The sequence below is a fragment of the Protomyctophum bolini genome, assembly GCF_963924005.1.
Source record: "Protomyctophum bolini genome assembly, chromosome: 2".
In the NCBI taxonomy this organism is placed as follows: Eukaryota; Metazoa; Chordata; class Actinopteri; order Myctophiformes; family Myctophidae; genus Protomyctophum; species Protomyctophum bolini.
This window is the reverse complement of record NC_137863.1, coordinates 27,864,477-27,886,222: the sequence shown is the minus strand read 5'-3', so window position 1 is coordinate 27,886,222 and position 21,746 is coordinate 27,864,477. Positions and strand designations below refer to the sequence as shown.

Here is a 21,746-nt window from a genome sequence, read left to right as displayed (position 1 = left end):
CTGAGCAGCACAACTGGTCCATTTTACCCTCTGAATTCAATTAACACCCTGGGTTTTGCTCACCGCTGCTGTGTCACTCCAAAGAGTTATCGGTGACAGGCCGATGATCTGGAAGGGTGCCAGTGTGCCAGCTAGACACAGTGGATGATCTGGAACAGTGCCAGTGTGCCAGCTAGACACATTGGAATGAGGGAGGAGAGAAAGAGAGACAAAAGAGAGACAGACAGAAATTGGTGAGCTGAACTGGGAGCAAGAGATGTGTTTATGCTTTAGCCCAGTGGTTAATAAGAGTCCCTTAACTCTGACCCTTACAGGTTACAGGGTCCTTTTGTTTCCTTCTGTTCCACCTTTAAGGGTCTATTTGGAACTCCCTCAAGGTACCCTGAGGTACACTTTGAAAACGACTGTTTCAGACGCTTATCTATGTTTTGACAAATATGGTTCAACAGGGGCAACTTTTGAAATAAATCAGTGGAGAATGTATGTAACTTTCCCCGCCCTATCGTTCTATTAGCCCCCCCACCCCCCGACCAGCACACAGGATGTTACATTTTCGCCTATTCAGGAAGTCACTTTGCATCATAAAGATGTTGCCAGGCAACACCCCCAGCGTGGATATTCTATTCAATGTCTATGATAACATGGCCGTGTCAGATTCCAGCCAGCAGAAGTAATGCAGGGAGGGCACAACAACATCTTGTGGCTCATTGGACGAAAAACGCTTTGGTTCCATTCCAGGAAAGACATTACACTCCATTAATCACTTTAGTACAAACCCCAAAGTCCAATGAATCTCTGAATCATTGGCTCTTTAGGTTGACCTAGTACTTTTACATGTAAATGTTTTACATATTTGCTGTTAACGTTGGTAATGCAGCAGCTCTGGACTGGAACCCACGAGACAAACTTTGTTTGTTTCTTTTGTTTCTGCAACATTTGAATTCCCCGGGTTTATATGTCATTTATAACACCAGCCTCTTTGTCCCCATGACTGCAATGCATCAAGTTAATATGGGACATTATAAAAATAGGCCCCGTAAGAGGAGAGAAACTGAACCCCACGACCCTGCACTAGTTGAACTAATTCCTCCAATCAAAGTCCTCAGCCTCTACAGCGGTGAGCTCATGTAGTCCAGGTCCTGCAAGTCACCGAGGTAGAAAGACAGCTCCTCCCTCTTGAGGTATCCCACGGTGGCCTAGACTGGCCTGTCCCTGTCCGCAGGGGGTGGGGCAGGATGAGGCGGGAGGGTGGGGGGGAGCATTTTAGATTGAAATGTGCCTTTCAGAGGAGTGGGGACTGTGGAGAATGGCAATGACCGCTGCCTTTGTGCTCCACTCTGCTTCCATTGGGACCACGGGCAGTGAATGATGCAGCCCCGGGGAAGGTGCCTCTCTCACTCTCTGTTCTCCAGCAAGGACAGAAAAGCGAGGCAGGAGAGGACCAAATGGATGGAGAAGAAGAAAAGCAGAGAGGAGTATTGACTCTGGGTTTTGAACGGGGGACACGGCGCTTCAGGGCCACCCCTCTGGTTGCTATGGCTTTCCAGTCAATCTCAGATGCCATATTTGCGTAGTTTGTGGCCCATGAACCTCCTTGTGCGAATGTGCGTGTCCCTGTCATAGACGGGTGATGGGATACTCATATCCCCACAATCCCCTGTCGTGGCATGTGAGAACACTGTTTAATGTAGTCCTGTGAGTAAATATGTACCTTCCAATCAGCGTTGACAGGACTGGGCTTTGTTCTGCAGAAAAGGCATTAGCAGACAGTCATTATAGGAGAGTCAACATCCGTGACTGATGGTGGCTGTAGTTTAGTAAGCCAGGGGCCCCTGGGTGCCATGGCACACAGGATAGGTCAGTGAAAGGACCAGCGGAGCTGGCCCAGAGTCTGATTTGGACCTCGCATAGCAGAAGGAAACCGTGGAAAAGAGCGTATCGGATGATTTGAAACTATGACAATCCCAACAGGCTATTTCACAACGCTTGTTTTATTGCTCGCTCCATCGTCGACAAATTTGCCACAAACGCGCTAATTTTTGACTCAACACGGGTGAACTGAAAATAAACTTAGATTTTGCGATGCTCAGGCTTTGCAGTGTGACTGTGGTGCATTATAATTTTCCTGTGCACACGTTTCCTCTTTGCTGTCTTGTCACTTTCCAGAATGCTTTTGAATAGTCAATGTGCACATTGGCATCAAATCACTAATGCAATACAACAAATACATTTGTTGAACAGGTTACTAAATACTCCAAAGTTGATGTTGCTGTTTCATCTTCATTCATAAGTGGACATAAGGTGCTGTGGCTCTCTTGTTCTCTGCGATTCATTCCATCATTGATTGCAAGAACACCCACCATGAAATTACTGGCAGCTTCTCAATTAGACGGCAGTATTCATGGCTCACAGAGATATCATGTAATCTCCTCAGTGGGTGCAGCTGAAGAGCCATGTGAGAGCAATTTAGCCAAGTAGTAGTGCCTTCACTACAACATTCCAGTTCAAACGTTGACCTAAAGTAACGCCTGCGATGTCTGCTTGGGTGACAACATAATTCTGTCCAATCCACTGGGAACTTATCTTAGCAACTTTAAAGTAAGGGATCAGACATTCACAAAGGGCTGCCCCTTTGTAGAATGTTCAGGAAATTATAATATGTAGGAAGATTGAGGGGCTAATTTGATTGTATTACAACCATGTCTTTTGCTGAGAATATCGGATTGTTCCACAACGACTAATTGCACTTAAAGATAACCAATAATAAAAGCCTGTGCATATTCTTAAACTATCAGCATTGCGCTCACCCCACCCAAGGCCTCCTATCATTACTGGACCCCAGACCAGTCTTAATTCCTGTTAAATCCTGTTGGACCAATGGACAGCTCACTGGAACTACTGTCCTTCCTGCATGCATACTACAGCAACGGACTATTGCCAAGCTGCCTCTTATTGGCCTACCCAACGTCCCCTTCTGTGACACACGTGGAACTGCTTCGCCTCTAGTCCTGTGTCACATTCGTGAACATGGAAATGGTGCCGGTGTCTCAGTACCAGTAAATGGTGACTGCCCCTTCGCAATTTTCCCTATTTGCAGAACTCTGGAGGACGAGGATTTACTATTCTGTCCATAGCGGGTTTCCACTCGAACGGGGCTTCGCAACGTTCGTCACGGCAACTTTTTGCTAGAGACTGCACCCCTCCGTCGTGGTCTAAAACTACACTTTATCGGCCAAAAAGTAGTCCACGGTTGTTGGAAAAATATTGGCGGCAGCGGGATTTGAACCCGGGAGGTGTGTCTATTGACTAATGAGGCATGCTACCGAGTTGGCTGCAAGTGTGGTGTTTTCTAGCTGTGTTAGAATGTGAGAATGCCCCCCCCCGCGCGCGCGGGCGCCTAATAATTCGGAGGGGGGCAATCAGAGGTAGGCAGGGGCGGGTCTTGGTGTAAGTCTGTTGCTGTATGAATTCATGCGTCCTTCCTGCAGACTCTCTGTGGGAGGGAGGTTGCTCCTCTAATCACGGTGGCAGCAGCTCACGACACCAGCTTGAACCTATACTTATAGATGATATGAGCTCTACATGACCTCAGAGCAACGGTGCTGTTTGAAAAAAGGTTGTGACCTTTATTGACAGGATCATTATTCTCTCGCCCCAAACGCCGCCTCCTCTTGTTGCTCCCACCATTGATTTAACTGACAATGAAAAAGATCCTTTGTCGGGACCTCTGGCCTGAGAAGAGCAGGCCCCTTTCGTGTGTGTGTGTGTGTGTGTGTGTGTGTGATGTGTGTGTGTGTGTGTGTGTGTGTGTGTGTGTGTGCACGCGTGCGTGCCTGCGTGCGTGTGTGCGTGCACTATGTGTGTTTAGCAGCCACTGCTTTTAGCTGTAGCTGTTTTGGTGTTATTAAAGAAGTGGAAACTAGCTTAATTGAGGAAACAGATTTGTAATTCAACCAAGCTATGTTTTCTAAGTAATTTTGTCTTTTAGGTTATTTTCATACACACAGACAACCAAAACGGTCAGTGTACAACATACTGTAGTAACACAGTGAAATAAATAACATAACAGTATTTTATATGCACATGCTTGCATTTCTTTATTCAACAACTGTTAGGTAAAATTAAACTCATGACGACAAAGAAATTAAACATTTGTTTTCATTGCAAATGTGTTTTGTTCTTTATACTCATGCAGAATCCTTTATTAATCCCATCATATTGTCATCGCAGAAGTATTGTTGAGCACATACTTATGGCCAAGCAGAAGTCAGGGTTTTATTGTGTGCATTTTGAGAGGAGTCTCATGTGTTTCATAACAGGATGATATTCATGACTTTGTCTATCACCACGCAGCCAATCCTAAACCAGGCCGGACTGCCTCAGGGACCCTCAGACCAGAAGGTTGTTGTTGTGAACGTGGATAACTGTGACACCTCAGTGGCCCTCAGATTTGGTCACATGATTGGAAACTACACCTGCGCTGCCCAGGGCAGCCAATCGGGATCTAAAAAGTAAGTATGCAAGATAGACATTGGCTATAATATAGAAGTTGTAATTGAACAGAGATTATTTTTGCTTTGTATTTAAAGCTCTCATTCCAAGTTAGTAGTTCTGCGGTGACGATAAATCAAGTGAAGTATTCTTCATCATCATTATTCTGTAGTCTCCGACAGGGAAAATGATAATAACTCAACACAACTGTTCGTGTGACCTTTTTAACGTCTACTGTTCCAGTGTTGTTACAGACTGCCAACCTGGTGTCCCTATTTTATGCTCTCACTATTATGGGCTTTTAGATGAGCTATTTGGCAATTAGCGGCCAGTTTGTTATGGATGCAGAGCAAAGCCTGAGCTGTTAAAACAGATGGGTTCTTTGCAGTGGTGGAAAAACTGGTGGAAAAAGTACTAAAAGTTTTTACTTAAGTAAAAGTATCAATACTGCAGTATAGAACTACTCCGCTACAAATAAAAGTCTGGAATTCAAAATGTACTTAAGTAAAAGTAAGTATTGGCATCAAAATGTACTTAAAATACTAAAAGTAAAAGTACTCATTATGCAGAATGTGCCATTTCAAGTTTTCAAATGTATAAACATCTTTTGAAAATAGCAGATCTACAAGCTCACAATGTGTCGCGATGCGAGGCATTGTGAGCTTGTAGACCGGCTATTCATGGCCGAAATGTACATAGGACTGAAGTGTTTACTGTATGTTTTGTAATAATAATAAAAATCTAAAAAGCAAGTAACTAAAGTTGTAGTGGAGTAAAAGCACAACATTTTGATCCGAGATGTAGTGGAGTGGAATACCATGTATAGAAGTAAAAGTATTGGAAATTCAAATTGTAAATACTCAAGTATATAAGTAAGTCATAATTATACTTAAGTACAGTACTTCAGTAAGTGTACTTGGTTACTTAACACCACTGGTTCTTTGTTCATCAGATCTCTGGACCTAACGGGCCCTCTGCTCCTGGGAGGCGTGCCCAAGCTCCCCGAAGACTTCCCCGTTCAGAACCGCCAGTTTGTCGGCTGCATGAAGAACTTGCTCATTGACAACCGCCAGATAGACATGGCCAGCTTCATTGCCAACAATGGAACTTTGCCAGGTACAGTATGTGACATCGACGGCCTGCTGTTTGCCATCTGCGTGCTTTTAAAGTTCACGATTGCCCCGTTACTTTTATCTACTACAGCTGTGAACATTGTACAGTGCATTACTGGAATTGCCTAGTTTCTTTTGTAGGTTTTTTACTTATAATCTTTACTAATATAGAAACAAGTAAAAGTCCTGGGTTAAAGGTTTTACTTTTTTTAAAGTACCGTAAATTACCAAAAAAAAAATCAAGCTCACAACACAATGCAATGCGTTTTGATTGTACTGTAGATTGTACTGTAGATGAGATTTTTTAATAGACTAAGTATAAAATGGGGCTTAAGTGGTTAATGTATGTTTTGTAATAATAATAATATAAATCTGCAAAGTAACTTGTAACTAAAGCTGTCAAATAAGTTAAAATTCGCCTCTGGAATGTAGTGCAGTAGAAAAAGGAAATTAAAAAAATTGTATCCCAAAATTGTACTTATAGTGCAATCAATACAATACAATTACTTTCCACCACTGCCTAGTTTAACACCGCAGTAAAGTAGCGAGCGCAGCGGGGAAGAGAAGATGCTGTGAAATGATCCTGCTACCTGATAGGAACATTGATTAGCTTCCATCTCTCTGCCACTGCGACAGAATAATGAGGTAGGCTCAGAGCAAACACACTTAACAGGCATTTCATTTCCACATCTTCCACAGGATGTGCCGCAAAGAGACATTTCTGCAACCACAGTCCGTGCCAGAACGGGGGGACGTGTGTCAACCTATGGGGCTCCTTCAGTTGTGATTGCCCTCTAGGATATGGAGGTCAACACTGTGAGAGGGGTGAGTCAGTTCAATTAAATAAGACACAGGGCGTCAGGCTGGAACATCTCCAGTGTGTATTTACCATCTGTCTATTCTTAGTAAGACGGACCTGAGTTACAACTGCACTTGGATCACTTTTTCCCGTCACAGTGCTTGTGGCTTGGCGTGCATGTGCATGCGTGTGTCTGGCGCAAACCACTGAACCCATCAGCACCAAACTTTGTATGCACGAAAAACATGCATACATGTATATTAACTTATACATTGTTTTATAATCATGGTCATATGACAGTATGTCTAAGATCCACATTGGAGCCATGACTCTCCCATGTGGATCCCAAAATCCACAAAATGTGATTTTTGTGGTTAAGATAAAGTCAAGGCTGTGATCTTTCATTTCACCGTGTCCACTGGGTCTGAGTGAGTCATCACCTGTCTCATTTCACCGTGTCCACTGGGTCTGAGTGAGTCATCACCTGTCTCATTTCACCGTGTCCACTGGGTCTGAGTGAGTCATCACCTGTCTCATTTCACCGTGTCCACTGGGTCTGAGTGAGTCATCACCTGTCTCATTTCACCGTGTCCACTGGGTCTGAGTGAGTCATCACCTGTCTCATTTGGGAACCCCTTTCTCAGTAATAGAGTAATATGCTAATAGTGAAAGAAAGTGTTCATTATCATTTCATGTCCACTATCTGCTGGCACAGCGGGTAACTGAAGGAGGGAATGAGTGGAGCTGTCAGTACTTCAGTTAGCAGTGTTAACATAATAAAGTGAAGAGATACTGTTTTATCTGAAGAATGACTGACTTGATTATTACTTTCTATTTACAGAAATGCTTTTTTTTTTTTTTTACGATAGTGCTATTACTCTTATGTATTATAGAATCAATCAGAAAAGAGGATACTTTGGGTTACATCTAGTCAAAGGAGACAGTGTTTTTTTTTAAGCGAGTGAGCAAGTGAGCGTGTGTGTGCGTGCGTGGCTGCGTGCGTGCGTGTGTGAATGCGTGAATGCGTGCGTGTGTAAATGCGTGCGTGAATGCGTGTGCATGGGCATCACAAGGGCATGATGTGGGGAGGACAGAGGCACCTGCATGGGTCAGCATTTGAATGGATAAAAGTACAGACAACAAGAGACAAGAAATAACATACATCCTACAATAAGTATTCCTAATACTAAAATCTGTAAACGGATAAATAAGTGCTTCATAAAATTCAGTTCAATTCATGATTCATTTCATTAGAAATGAATAGAAGAGAGTATTGTATGGAAGAGGGCGCAGGGTGGAAGTGGAGCAGGGAAGCATGCTGAAGAGGGCGCAGGTTGGAAGTGGAGCAGGGAAGCATGCTGAAGAGGGCGCAGGTTGGAAGTGGAGCAGGGAAGCATGCTGAAGAGGGCGCAGGTTGGAAGTGGAGCAGGGAAGCATGCTGAAGAGGGCGCAGGTTGGAAGTGGAGCAGGGAAGCATGCTGCCACTTTAGCGATCGCTAATGGGGGTTTTAGGAGTGTTGATGATAACGTGTCGTGAATATATTATGAACAATCACGGTCAAGAACATACAATACAACTGTTAAAAGTATTTAATCTGTGTTAATTAAACATTGATAGGAAGGGCTTGGCATATGTACAGTAGAACATTATGTTCATAGACATTGTTCTGTCTGGGCCTTCTGGGCAGAGCAGCAACCTATTTATTCCATGTCACTGGGTGAGGTGGAGCTCTTAACACGTTTCAACCTATTTACACAGTAAGATTAATTTAACTTGTGCTGCAAGGAGCGAATTTTTAGCTGAGCTTTTCTTTTCAGGCCTCCGCCAGGGACGTTGATAAGATCAAACATTATATTGCTAAACTGCACCACCATGAGAGCTTTTGCCTCTGGGCTGTCTCCTCTCTGCTCTCTGACAGTGATGCATGTCACGGTGCATCAGCGTGATTTGTTGTTAATAATCAATCATGACCGCCAATGGTGGTTCAGGGTGGTTTCCATCAGCATGAAGAGGGAACAGCCTAATCAAAGAGAAATGGCAGAGCATCCAGCAGGCGCCTTTCAAGTGTATGTGTCTCCTTGATGTGAAAAAAAGAGACAAAAAGCTTGCACTGGCTGCATACCAAGTAATGTTTAAAGTACACAGTACACACAGGTGCATAATGCACCCAAGCCCACACACCTACACATACATGATCATATTTGATCATAACCTTTGGAAACCTCTACTTTTTAAATAAAATCTGAAATGCTGAAAGATCTTGTAGATCGGCTATTTCTGCAACCTTTGTGATACACTGAAGTGACACAATTGGAGAATTTACAAAATTTTGGAGATACAAGGTTTCTGCCCGACCGACAGCATCGATATACTGTATGACTGAGATTCTTCACGCTTGATCCCATGATCATATTTAGCACCTTCTTCCAGGATGTAGCAGGAATACATTAAAATAAATTACAGTTATTTCTGTTCTATCCGCTGGCCGCTGCCTTAGTTGATCGAACCCTCTGTCCCAGAATAGGGACGCTAGTACTGTATAACTTGACCGTGTGCTTTTGTCCGTGTGTCCGTTATGCTCTGTTAATCTTCATACTAGATGGGTGTATGTATATATCCCAACACGAGAATGATTCAGTTGTGACAACTTCGGCAGATCAGAGAGCACATTGTAGTTGAGAGATGAAAGATTACTGCCAACAAACAAGCTGATCCATGATGACTCACTGTCTGTCGTGACACACCAACAGTATTCCTTCTCGTCTCGCTCTCTCCTATTCTATCCTATCTCACTGGTTCCCAAACACTGGGTTGGGACCCATTTTTGGGTCGCAGACACATTGTTATAGGTCCCCTTAGTTTTTGTTTCCTGCATTTGGTTTTTAATTATTAATATTTAAAACAAAGAAAAAAAAAACAACACAAAAGCTACACTTTTCATGAATTAATAACAAAATCCAAAGATCTTTTCAGTAATGTCATAACGTTGAGCTTGTAGATCTGCTATTCTCACTAGTTTGGGTCCCTGGCAAATATCTAATTTCTTGGGTTTTTTGGGTCACAGGGCTGAAAAGTCTTCTCATTAGTTGTTCTATGGTGTTCATCATTGCTCTGTCTTCTGATGGCCCGTTTTGTTGCAGTGATGGCCAGCCCACAGCGTTTCCTGGGCGACAGCCTGCTGCAGTGGACCAACGTGGCAGCGGTGTTCTCGGTGCCCTGGCACGTGGAGCTGGTGTTCCGCACGCGCCAGCGCTCTGCCATGCTGCTGCACATCGCAGCTGGTCAGCAGCACAACCTCACCCTGCAGGTGAGAGCCCAGTGCACGTACATGATGCTGTAACCCCCCTTATACCTTAGAGTATATATGAATAGAGAGGGCGCCCGAGTTCTCCTTCCATCCACTTGCATTAAGTTGCTCAAAAGCGCATGAGGCGATTTCACTCCTCCTTCCGGGTAGGAACAGAGAGCATTCTGGGATGGATTGGCCCCAAACACATGAACGCGCTGCCGTTGAACATGCACGAACGCGCACGAACGCGAACGAGCGTGCTGCCGTCGTGAACGTGCACAATGATAGTCAACGGACCAGCGCGTTCATGTGTTTGGGGCCAGGCTGCAATACCTTCATTCGGCCACTATGTCCATTTCGCCTCAGGGTTTCCTCTGGGTGCCTTCTCTATTCAAATATACTCTATGCCTTATACACGCACACACACACACACACACACACACACACACACACACACACACACACACACACACACACAGCAGATCATTCAGTGATAGCTGTATAGTTATCCAGTTGCCCCTGTTTGGGGCATGTCATTATAATGTTCAAAAGTCTAATATAATTAAGACTTTTGAACATTTTTGAAAATAAATCACTATATATATTGTTTCCCCGCAATCTTTCCAAAACAAATTCAACATTTCAACACGTTTGAAAATTGACCCCTAAGTGTCCATCGTTACACTCTCTGAGGGAAATTGACGCTGCAAAATGTGGTGTGCATATGGCCTCACCCTGCTTTAGGCAGAGACAATTATTTATTGTTGCATACATTATTTCACTCGACAGATGACAGCATCCCTGCTACAATGCACAGCGATGTCAATTCATGTGCAAGGGCAGAACAGTAGTAAGAAATTGTATATTAGTTACTCGCTACTGTATATTTAATTAGACCTGCACTGGTGCAATGGTGCATTTACGGTGTATATAGTGACTTTATTTAAAGCGCTTTACAATGTGCATTACATTCACCCATTCACACACCAACGGAGGACGACACCAACATCATGCAAGGCACCAACCTGCTCATTGTGAGCAGTTAAGGGTTAAGTGTCTTGCTTAAGGTCACTTCGAGCCGGGGATCGAACCGGGAACCTTCTGGGTTCGATCTTCCTGAAACCCTCGTAAGTCTTACCAAGACAGTGTGATTAGTGATCTTGTGAGTGAACGCTGGCAAAGTTTCCTCCGACATTTGAACTGATGAGTTGTCCAGTATCAGTACTGATTTTGATCAGAATATATATTGTAGCAGAGAGTGAAAGCATTTCTCATAGTAGGTGTTGGATTAGACCCAGTGTATTGTAGCGTGTGTTATGCTATCCTGCCAGGTCTTTCTTTTTAGGAATGAGGCTCCACCTGTTGGCTGTCTGAGTAGCAGCATGTGATTCAATATTTGATGATCTTGAAACAACGTGAGGCAGATCACAATAACTAAGCCCATCCCAACACCTAAATATTTTTGATATTCATGCCCGAGCAGCTGCTGCTGCGTTCGTCTGTACTAGCCACTCTGGACTGACGCCTCTTTGATGTTACATAACAACCGTCTATTTTCAGCTATAGCGTTATTAGCGTACCTACTGTATGATATGCAGGGATGTGACCTTTCAACCTCCACGAATGCTGCGAACAGAAACATTTCTGCCCTGTGGCTCACTCATCCTTTCTCTTTTGTCTCCCCGTCTTATGTCTTTCATCCTCCCACCACCCTTCTCTTTCTCCCTACTACCATGTCCCTGCCCTCTGTCCCGTCCTGTGTTTAGCTGCGTGGGGGCAGTGTGGTTATGGGCCTCCAGAGGGGGGAGGACTCCACCTTGTCGCGGGTGGAGGAGGTGCTGGTGAACGATGGGGACTGGCACCACCTTCAGCTGGACATCATGGGGTCCACTGGCCCAGCGGCGCGGCACAAGGCTGTGCTGTCTCTGGACCATGGCCTCTACTTGGTGAGTTGTCAGCATTGCCACTTCTCAAGCTGCGGGCCGGGACCCCTACATGAGTCCCCACTTGACAGTAATGTGACAATTTAAGAACGTTTAATACTCTTCAATGCTTCCAAACTAAATGAGACCATTACTGCTAAATTAATCAACAAACTATACAAAATCCCTGATTACGCATTGGCCATATCGTCAATTAATAATAAGAAAGAGGCAATAACTGAGCTTGTAGATCTGCTATTTTCACATTATTTATCTGTGGAACAGAGTCAAACTAAATGTAATGCCTCAACTCCTACAATTCCAAGTGCTTGTCAGGTTGGCGTTTTAAAGGCTTTACTTTGTTTTACTTTCAGGCCAGTATGGAGGTGGATGGGAAGCTAAAGGAATCCAAACTAAAGAGTGTCAGTGTTGGAGGTGTGAGCAGGGCTGATGGGAAGATACTGCACGGCTTCCGTGGCTGCATACAGGTCGGTCAGACACGCACGCACGCACGCACGCACGCACACACACACACACACACACACACACACACACACACACACACACACACACACACACACACACGCACGCACGCACGCACGCACACACACACATACACACACACACACACACACACACACACACACACACACACACATACACATACACAAACACACACACCTTTTTCAACTGTTCCCACAGCCTGACACATTGTTACACCTGTAGGGTGTGTTTTTATGGCTCTTGTAGTAAAGTAAAAAAAAAAAACATTCAAAAGAATTTAAGAAATGTTCAAAACAACAAGAATTTCCATGAATTCAAAACACAAGACATTGTGAAAATAGCTCACCACATTGTGCGCTTGTAGATTTGTAGACTGTTTTTGCTATTGTTGAAATAGGGCTATTTATAGTTATTAATTCACAGTGTATTATTGTAAGTTTGGTTCCCGGCGAGACAACAGAATGATCTCTTTGGGTGTTGGCTGAAAAGGTTTGGGAAGCCCTGGTTTAGAATGTGTGTGTGTCTCTCTCCAGGGTCTTCGTGTGGGCGAGGGCCTCAGTCTGTCTCAGGCCAGGAAGGTGAACGTGGAGCAGGGCTGCAGTGTGCCTGACCCGTGTGGCTCTAGCCCCTGTCCTGTACACAGCTACTGTAGCGACGACTGGGACAGCCACTCCTGTACCTGCCTCACTGGTCAGTCTCATTCATCACATGTCTACCAATGGTTGATTCTACAAAATGTCTTCTTAAGCAGTAGTTCTCTTCGCTTTCAAACATTTCAAAAATAGCATATGTACGCGAAAATCTAAAATGACACAGATGCTTTCCTATTTTTTGGGGGTTAAAGGTTCAGAGAATACAGCGGTAACACTTTACTTAAAGTTTGGGTCTATAATGCAGTATAATATACTTCATAACACTCATGTATGCATAACAACATATTTACAAGTACTGTTTATAATGCATTATAAGCTATGGGGAGCAGCACATTATAACTACCTAAGTGTCTGTGTCTCTTTATGTATAAATAAATATATACTTTATAACGGACAAATTCGACATTCGACGTGTTGTGATGCCTTATAGGTGCATTTTATAATACATTATAAATGTAATTATATACCTGACATTTAATTAATCTACTGCCAGTTCCTACTGTATTAGTTTCAAAGAAAAAGTTTTACTTAATTTTTTTTTTAATATTATCAATATCAATATCCTGTCTGCAGGTAATCATTGCAGTGGTTCCCAAACGTTTTAGCCTGTGACCCAAAAGAGAAATTGAATGTCTCCCCGGGACCCAAGCTAGTGAAAATAGCAGATCTACAAGCATACAACAGGTCGCTTCGTGCCGTTGTGAGCTTGTAGATCGGCTATTTTCACTACTACTTAAACACTTGTTTTCTAATTCGATTTTTCTTTGATTTATTCATGAAATTACTGAAAAAAAATCATTGAATTTGTTTTTAATTCATCAAACATTATGCTTTTTTAACGTTTAAAAAAAAAGTTTTGGAATGATAATAATTAAAAGCAAAAAGGAGGAAACAAAAAATAAGGGGACCCATAAAAATGCGTCCGCGACCCACAAATGGGTTCCGACTCATTGATTAGGAAACAGTGCTATAGTAGAACATACTTAGTGACCGTGCTGTGCGTTTCTCCCTGACACTGGCAGGTTACTATGGAACCAACTGCACTGACGTGTGTGCATTAAACCCATGTGAGCACGAGTCGTCGTGTGTCAGGAAGCCCATGTCTCCTCGGGGATACACGTGTGACTGTCCCAGCCACTACTTTGGCCAGTACTGTGAGAAAAAGTAAGTGCTTCAATTAAATTTGCTCTATTTATATAATTCGCTGTTCCTTCTGCGTGAGTGTTGTTATTGTGTTTCCTGACTGTCCCTCTCTGTGTTGCCAATATATTAAATTGTGTCTATTATGCCCCCATAAGGACTGACTTGCCTTGTCCCAGAGGCTGGTGGGGTCATAAGACTTGTGGCCCGTGTGGCTGTCAGACAGGCAAGGGCTTTGACTCTGACTGTAACAAGACCAGTGGGGAGTGTCGCTGCAAGGTGAGCATGTTGCCCACTGTTACCTCTCATTACACCTCATTATAGCAGATAGCTGTTATGAGTCTTACTGTACCATGCCAGAGTCCTAGACCATTGATTACCAATGATGATAATGACTTTTATTTGTTTAAAGTTTCTTTGAGAACATTTAACATTTAACAAAATGTGAAAAACCTCCACAGATGATGTTTTATTTAACCACTTAAACCCTATTAAAAAAACTATCTGATCTACGTTCTGAGCTTGTAGACTTACTATTTGTATTTGAAACAGCTTTATCATTTTTTCCTATAATAACACGGCCAAAATAACGACGCCAGGTTGAAAGTGGTAAAAATGGGAGTCCTCCAGGGGTCTATGTTAGGTCCTCTCCTTTTTCCACTCTACACAATATCTTGTGCTGATTATTTTATACCGGTGTCGTCAACAAAAGTCACATAATGGCTGATATTTCGGCTAAACCAATTCTAATGTAATGTAATGTAATGTAATATGCTCTTTCCAGGACAACCATTACCGGCCCGAGGCCAGCGACGTCTGCCTGCTTTGTGACTGCTACCCGATTGGCTCCTTCTCCCGGGCCTGTGACAGAGAGAGCGGGCAGTGCCAGTGCAAGCCTGGCGTCATCGGACGCCAGTGTGACCGCTGTGACAATCCCTTCGCCGAGGTCTCTCCTAATGGCTGCGAGGGTGAGGATTATGCAACATGTTCCCATGCATTTACATTTTTTTGACATCTTCTCATTGCTGGGTTATAAAAATAACCCATTTTATCCAGGTAGGCATATCATGGCTGTCTGGTGGAAACCTTGCATGTCCAAAAGCATTACTTTTCAGGAAATGGTCAAAAATAAACTGTGTTCCACTTCCAATGGATCCATTGTAATAATTATTCAGTCAAAGCTCTTTTTCATTGATTAAATATTTATAAAACCCACAGACACACACCTACTTTAAATAAATCTAAATGTCTTTAAGCTCACAAGCTTGTAGATCACTCATATGTTATTTTCACTACTTTTGCACAACGAATCATGGCATTCTTTTACGAAAAAGCGCAAGTTGAAATATGGAGATACAAGGTTTTCACTCGACAGTGGTGATGTATTCTTTTTTTTTTACCTGCTTCTCCCATCCTGTCACTTTCTCTCATCCCTTCCTATTCCACTGTGGGTCTCTTCCAGTTATCTATGACAGCTGTCCTCAGGCCATTGAAGCTGGGATCTGGTGGCCCAGGACTAAGTTTGGTCTTCCTGCTGCGGTTCCCTGTCCCAGGGGTTCCATAGGTAAGGATGCCTCTCAGGCCCCAATTACCATATGATAATACCAAATGATGTGAAAGTTGCCTCGAGCCCTTCTCTCAAACCCCTGGCTTCCTGTGTCTCTCGCTTTCTCTCCACATCTTCCCCTTCGCAGGCACAGCCATTCGCCACTGTGATGAGCACAAGGGGTGGCTGCCTCCCAATCTCTTCAACTGCACCTCCATCACCTTCACCAAGCTCAAGGCCCTGGTGTGTAGCGTTGATCCACTGCTGCTCTCTATTTGTTATGTGATAGTGTAGAAATAGCACCAAATGGACCCAGAATGGTCTCTTTGGTTCCATTTGTACACTCTTGGAGTTACAGACCAGCTAGGGGTTGAACTATCAGTCATTTAGCTGCGGACCCCCTGAACCCACTCTAGGACCCCTGGGGGTCCGCAAACCACTACTCACTTTGAGAACCACCAACAGCACAGAACGTTATTTCCACTTCTAAACTACTGTATGTTTTATGTTGTATGTTCAGAAGTACGTTATGAGGCTGTCTGCCTATACTGTATTTTGTATTATGTTACACATGTCTGCAAATTTGTCCACCAAAGGGTGCTTAAGTTACTCAACTAGTATGCACACACCTCTATTTCCTTCTCAACATTATCCAAGGGCTGATTTGTGTTTACAAACTACATTAAAAACAAAAGAAAAATGTTCAAGGTGACCCATCTGACGAGGACGAATGACTCAGTGTTTTGCTTCGATAAATCCCCTTCCTTCTCCCACTAGTCAGAAAAGCTGTCCCGGAACGCGACACTCCTGGACGCCAGTTACGTCCAGAAGACGGCGGCCATGTTGGCCAACGCCACGGCCCACACAGCGCGGTACTACGGCAGTGACGTGAAGGTGGCGTACCGGCTCACTGAGAGCCTGCTGCAGCACGAGAGCAAGCAGCGGGGCTTCAACCTCACTGCCACGCAGGACGTGCACTTCACAGAGGTGAACCTATACCCCTGATTCAGCCAAACGTTGTGCAACACTAAGTACAGTATGTCTCAGGTTTAACAGTGTAAAACATGTATAATCACAACAACAAACTGCTTAACCACTGGAGCCCTAGGGCCCCCCCTATTCTGGAGGAACAATCTACATAACACAGGTGTGTCAAACACATTTTGGAGTGAGGGCCACATTGGCTCAAAAGCTGACTTGATGAGAGCTGCGACCAGTTGAGTTATGTCATAACGGGTTGTCTTGACTTGATGAGAGCTGCGACCAGTTGAGTTATGGTATAACGGGTTGTCTTGACTTGATGAGAGCTGCGACCAGTTGAGTTATGGTATAACGGGTTGTCTTGACTTGATGAGAGCTGCGACCAGTTGAGTTATGGTATAACGGGTTGTCTTGACTTGATGAGAGCTGCGACCAGTTGAGTTATGGTATAACGGGTTGTCTTGACTTGATGAGAGCTGCGACCAGTTGAGTTATGGTATAACGGGTTGTCTTGACTTGATGAGAGCTGCGACCAGTTGAGTTATGGTATAACGGGTTGTCTTGACTTGATGAGAGCTGCGACCAGTTGAGTTATGGTATAACGGGTTGTCTTGACTTGATGAGAGCTGCGACCAGTTGAGTTATGGTATAACGGGTTGTCTTGACTTGATGAGAGCTGCGACCAGTTGAGTTATGGTATAACGGGTTGTCTTGACTTGATGAGAGCTGCGACCAGTTGAGTTATGGTATAACGGGTTGTCTTGACTTGATGAGAGCTGCGACCAGTTGAGTTATGTCATAACGGGTTGTCTTGCGACACATTTCTAAGGCTGTAGATCTGTTATTTCTGGTGCATAGATTTGGTGTAGAATGAAATGAGCAGTAACAGAGCCAATGCAGTTCTGTTTTACTATGTATAGAGGGTTTAAGTGTTTATAGTAATTGATTTCTTTGCATGCATTGAACAATGTAATTATATATTTGTGTAATTCAATTCTAATATCTTGCATTATAGATAGATAATCAACCCAGTGTTTCCACATGTGACATGTCAGTGTCTCATGCTGTGTCGGCTAGGGCTGTCACGATTATGACATTTTACTTAATGTTAATGATTAATTGTCACTCAAAGAATTGCAGACATTTTACTAGATACAAAAAAATAATAAGTAATAATGGAAATAGCCGACAAGCTCAAAAAACGTAACAGTGATATGTTTTGAGCTTATAGATTGTCCACTATTTTTTTTAAATGTTTGAAAATACACGAAAAAATGTTTTGACATGGAAATGATTATGGCTATTATGCAAAAGTAGTAATTGTGACAGGCAATAGCTAAGGTCTTGCTGCATTATTAACCCATTTTGGGCGGGAACCCATTTGAAAATTGAAAAATAGCAGACTATTGAAAAATAGCAGACCTACAAGCTCATAGCGCGCTACGAGCTTGTAGGTCTGCTATTTTTGAAAAATTGTGAAAATATTTATTTCAGAAAACTGGAGGATTTAGAATTTATTTATTTATTTTGAGGTCAGGCCTAAATGGGTTAATAGGAATGGGTCAGAAGAAGGTTATTCTTACTCCTGTCATACTGAATCCGTGCTGCTCTCTGCCTGACAGAACCTGGTGCGCGTGGGCAGTGCCATCCTGGCCCCGGAGACCCGTCCACACTGGGAGCTGATCCAGCACACGGAGGGGGGCACGGCCTCCCTGCTGCGCTACTACGAGGAGTACGCCAACGCGCTGGCACAGAACATGAGGAAGACCTACCTCAGCCCCTTCACCATTGTCACCCCACATATAGGTGAGCGTTTGGCCCAATGGAAGGCGTCGTGTCACAGAATGCAATGGTTCTCAAAACGTTTTAATTCTGTCTTGGAGCTGTTTGGAGCAGTCCAAAATTTGAAACATGTTGCACAAAATCATTGCTTTCGTTGCATCCATCCACTGTCTGCCTGTATGTTCTCAATGGGATATCAGTCCAACTTAACACGGAGTATGCTAAAACCGGCGAACACAGAGGGTTAAATTAGTACCCTAGCCTGCCGAACGCTCTGTGTTCCAGGGTTTACATTTTTTAATCCATGTTTTGATCCGAAATAGTGAAAGTAGCAGATTCAGAAAGTACAAAAAAATAGCAGATCTTCAAACTCACAATTCGTGAGGTTGTAGATCAGCTATCTTTGCTTCTCAAAAGCTAATACAGCTTAAATGTTTAACAGGTCTCAAAAAAAGAAAAGAAAAAAGGAGTGCAGGGCATGCGTGGGGGGGTCTAAGCTTTTGTCAGATGTAAGAAGGCTACCCTAATGGTTTTTAGCAACATACTACTGAAGACCAAAATACGTTCATTTATGAAGATTTGTTTTCATTACTGTCTGACCTTGCTTGTGTGTATTGTCTATAGTAATCTCCGTGGACCGTCTGAAAAAGATGAATTTCGCTGGAGCCAAGCTTCCACGCTACCAGTCCCTGAGGGGCCCCCGTCCCGCGGACCAGGAGACGGCCGTCACCCTCCCCGACTCTGTCTTTGAACCGCCAGTGGAGACCAAAGGCCACAGGCACCTGGACGTCTTCCCAGAATCCTCCCCGGGGAACCGCTCGGCCAGCAGGAAGAGGCGACACCCGGAGGACAGACAACAAGACGCCGTCGCCAGTGTGATCATCTTCCACAGCCTGGCCTCTCTGCTGCCCCAGAACTATGACCCGGATAAGAGAAGTCTCCGGTAAGCACTGTTCATTTCGTGCCGATGAAATGTTCGCAGACTACCGTCTACATGTATTGACAATTTTGTCAACTAGACAAAATTGGTTCTGAAAATGGCAGATCAATAAGTTCACAACTCGTCGTGCTGTGACGTGTTGTGTCGGCTATTTTCAGCATGCAACCAAGTGTAAAGTCGCCTCATTTTCTGTACTCATGACAACAAATCATAAAGTGGAGGGTCGCACTCATCACTTATTTCGTTGTTATTTTATTGTTATTTTGTTATTTCTTTCCCATATGCCTCCATATGTTATCAGTGTTTGGTTAATGTACTGTATGACACTGAGCTGTAAAGACAAATGCCTTGTTGTCAGTGTTGCTCACACCAATGTGTATCATGTGACTGTGACCCACAGGGTGCCGAAGCGGCCGGTCATCAACACGCCAGTGGTCAGCATCACAGTGCACGACAATGACGAGCTGCTGCAACACGTGCTGGACAAACCCATCACTGTGCAGTTCCGTCTGGTGTCCACCGAGGAGCGCTCCAAACCCATTTGTGTGTTCTGGAATCACACCATACTGTGAGTGTTACACACAACTGAACAGAAAGGTTCACCCTTGAGCTGAGTTAACTGTCTAGGCTTATTATGGTGTCTCATTTGTTGAGACCATAAAATGCCAGTAAATATGGTAGAATGGTAGAAAACGAAAGAACACTGCACACTGTCTGCACACCGCACACTTATATTGTCTTCAAATGCAGGCTATCTTTATGATATCTTAAAGATAGCCTGATGAAGGCCGCATAGGCCAAAACGTTGCTTTTTCCCAATGAAAGTTTTTTCACTGCATTTGAAGACTGTGTGGGTGTTTGTTCTTTTTCATTATAACACTGAACAAAGACTCTTGCAAAAATAATTCATTTGAAACGTCGGTCAATTAATCACTCATTTTTCACCGTTGATTTTCAGAGCTGGGAACGGAGGCTGGTCAGCCAAGGGCTGTGAGGTGGTGTTTAGGAACAGCACTCACATCAGCTGCCAGTGTTACCACATGACCAGCTTTGCTGTGCTCATGGACATCTCCAGGAGAGAGGTACAGTATGAGCTAAAAATCCAACACTGTCAGCCAGGCGTCCCTCTTTGTGTAAATTAATGCTCCACTACTTGATCATCCTACAGCGTCACATAAATGTATCAGTTTTGACTTGAGCTTGCAGACCTTTGCTATTTTCTTTAAATTTGAATCAGTTTTGGTCTTCTAGGTTTCTACCAAACGGAGACCATAGGTAGAAATGTTCAAAAAGTGATCTACAAGTGATGCAACGTGTTGTGAGCTAGTAGATTCAGCTATTCAGCACGGCAAAGTACTCGTTTCATAAGTTGGCTGGCACAGAGCCTCTGCGCCTCTGCGCTGGTTAAAGAGGGTTATTTAACCAACCCTCTAATGGATGACATTTTTTAACCTGAGTATAGACATAAAGTAAGTACAGACACTGACGCACCCATGAATGTGCTTCAAGTGATGGAATTGTGCTTCATACAGACAACATCAATGAAATCTAAATCGATAAGTCTGATTAACCACTATATAACCATTAACCACCATATACATACACACTATGGCCCTCATTTATCAATCGAGTGTAAAATCTGCCACAGATTCGAGTGCAGGTTTCGTAGTACACCCACGTCGCCACGGCATTTATAAAGTGATCGCAAACAGCTGATCCTTCCTTAATTTCGTTCTGACGTTAATAAATGTGACGGCTGAAATCTATCTGGCACGCCCTATGAAATCAAGCCTCGCCCTCGTTTTTGCGACATGAAAACGGCAATACGTTTCCTGAAACCATGGTAACATGAAAAAATAAGTTTCTCCCGTGCCTTGCTGCTGCCCGCCTCACCCCCCTCTCTCATACACACGCACAGACGCACAGCACGCACACGCAACTTGCAAGCCCAACTAACTGGTGTGTTGTTAAATAAATAAAGAACGAACACCTGCATGAATTAAATAAAGTTGTAGGCCTACCCTGTCTGTTTCCCTCTCACCTCGCTTGCCTTGCTGTCATGCACGCACGCACCTACATGACACATTAAATAAAGCTGTCTGTTTCTCCTCTCGCTTCGCTTCCCTTGCTGCCCGCCTCACCCCCCGCACGCCACGCACGCACGCACATATCGCAATTTGCAAGCAACTTTCACTGTGTGTTGTTAGTTGTATATTAAAGTATTAAAGTATTTTTAATTTAATATACAACAGGATATATTAGTGAACGAAAACCTGAACCATAATTAAATAACAAATAGGCACACACACGCTGCTGTTTTGCAGGTGCTCCTGTCTGTCTGTCTGTCTGTCTGTCTGTCTGTCTGTCTGTCTGTCTGTCTGTCTGTCTGTCTGTCTGTCTGTCTGTCTGTCTGTCTGTCTGTCTTCTGTCTGTCTGTCTGTCTGTCTGTCTGTCTGTCTGTCTGTCTGTCTGTCTGTCTGTCTGTCTGTCTGTCTGTCTGTCTGTCTGTCTGTCTGTCTGTCTGTCTGTCTGTCTGTCTGTCTGTCTGTCTGTATGTATGTATGTATCACAGTGGTCCGTCCGTGA

The 21,746-nt window shown here is 43.8% G+C and overlaps 1 protein-coding gene across 2 annotated transcripts in view; it reads left to right on the top strand.

The window, feature by feature from the left end:
* celsr2 (cadherin, EGF LAG seven-pass G-type receptor 2) overlaps window positions 1-21,746 on the top strand; it is a 69,503-nt gene that overhangs the window by 37,998 nt on the left and 9,759 nt on the right. For both annotated transcript variants that reach the window (XM_080783420.1, XM_080783419.1), the window contains exons 6-22: window positions 4,354-4,511; window positions 5,444-5,607; window positions 6,303-6,428; window positions 9,544-9,710; window positions 11,459-11,638; window positions 11,989-12,102; window positions 12,652-12,808; window positions 13,794-13,935; window positions 14,070-14,190; window positions 14,696-14,879; window positions 15,374-15,475; window positions 15,606-15,700; window positions 16,235-16,444; window positions 18,061-18,244; window positions 18,845-19,163; window positions 19,561-19,728; window positions 20,119-20,242. In XM_080783420.1, the coding sequence (XP_080639546.1) occupies window positions 4,354-4,511; window positions 5,444-5,607; window positions 6,303-6,428; window positions 9,544-9,710; window positions 11,459-11,638; window positions 11,989-12,102; window positions 12,652-12,808; window positions 13,794-13,935; window positions 14,070-14,190; window positions 14,696-14,879; window positions 15,374-15,475; window positions 15,606-15,700; window positions 16,235-16,444; window positions 18,061-18,244; window positions 18,845-19,163; window positions 19,561-19,728; window positions 20,119-20,242 (2,715 nt within the window). The remainder of the gene's footprint in view (window positions 1-4,353; window positions 4,512-5,443; window positions 5,608-6,302; window positions 6,429-9,543; window positions 9,711-11,458; window positions 11,639-11,988; window positions 12,103-12,651; window positions 12,809-13,793; window positions 13,936-14,069; window positions 14,191-14,695; window positions 14,880-15,373; window positions 15,476-15,605; window positions 15,701-16,234; window positions 16,445-18,060; window positions 18,245-18,844; window positions 19,164-19,560; window positions 19,729-20,118; window positions 20,243-21,746) is intronic.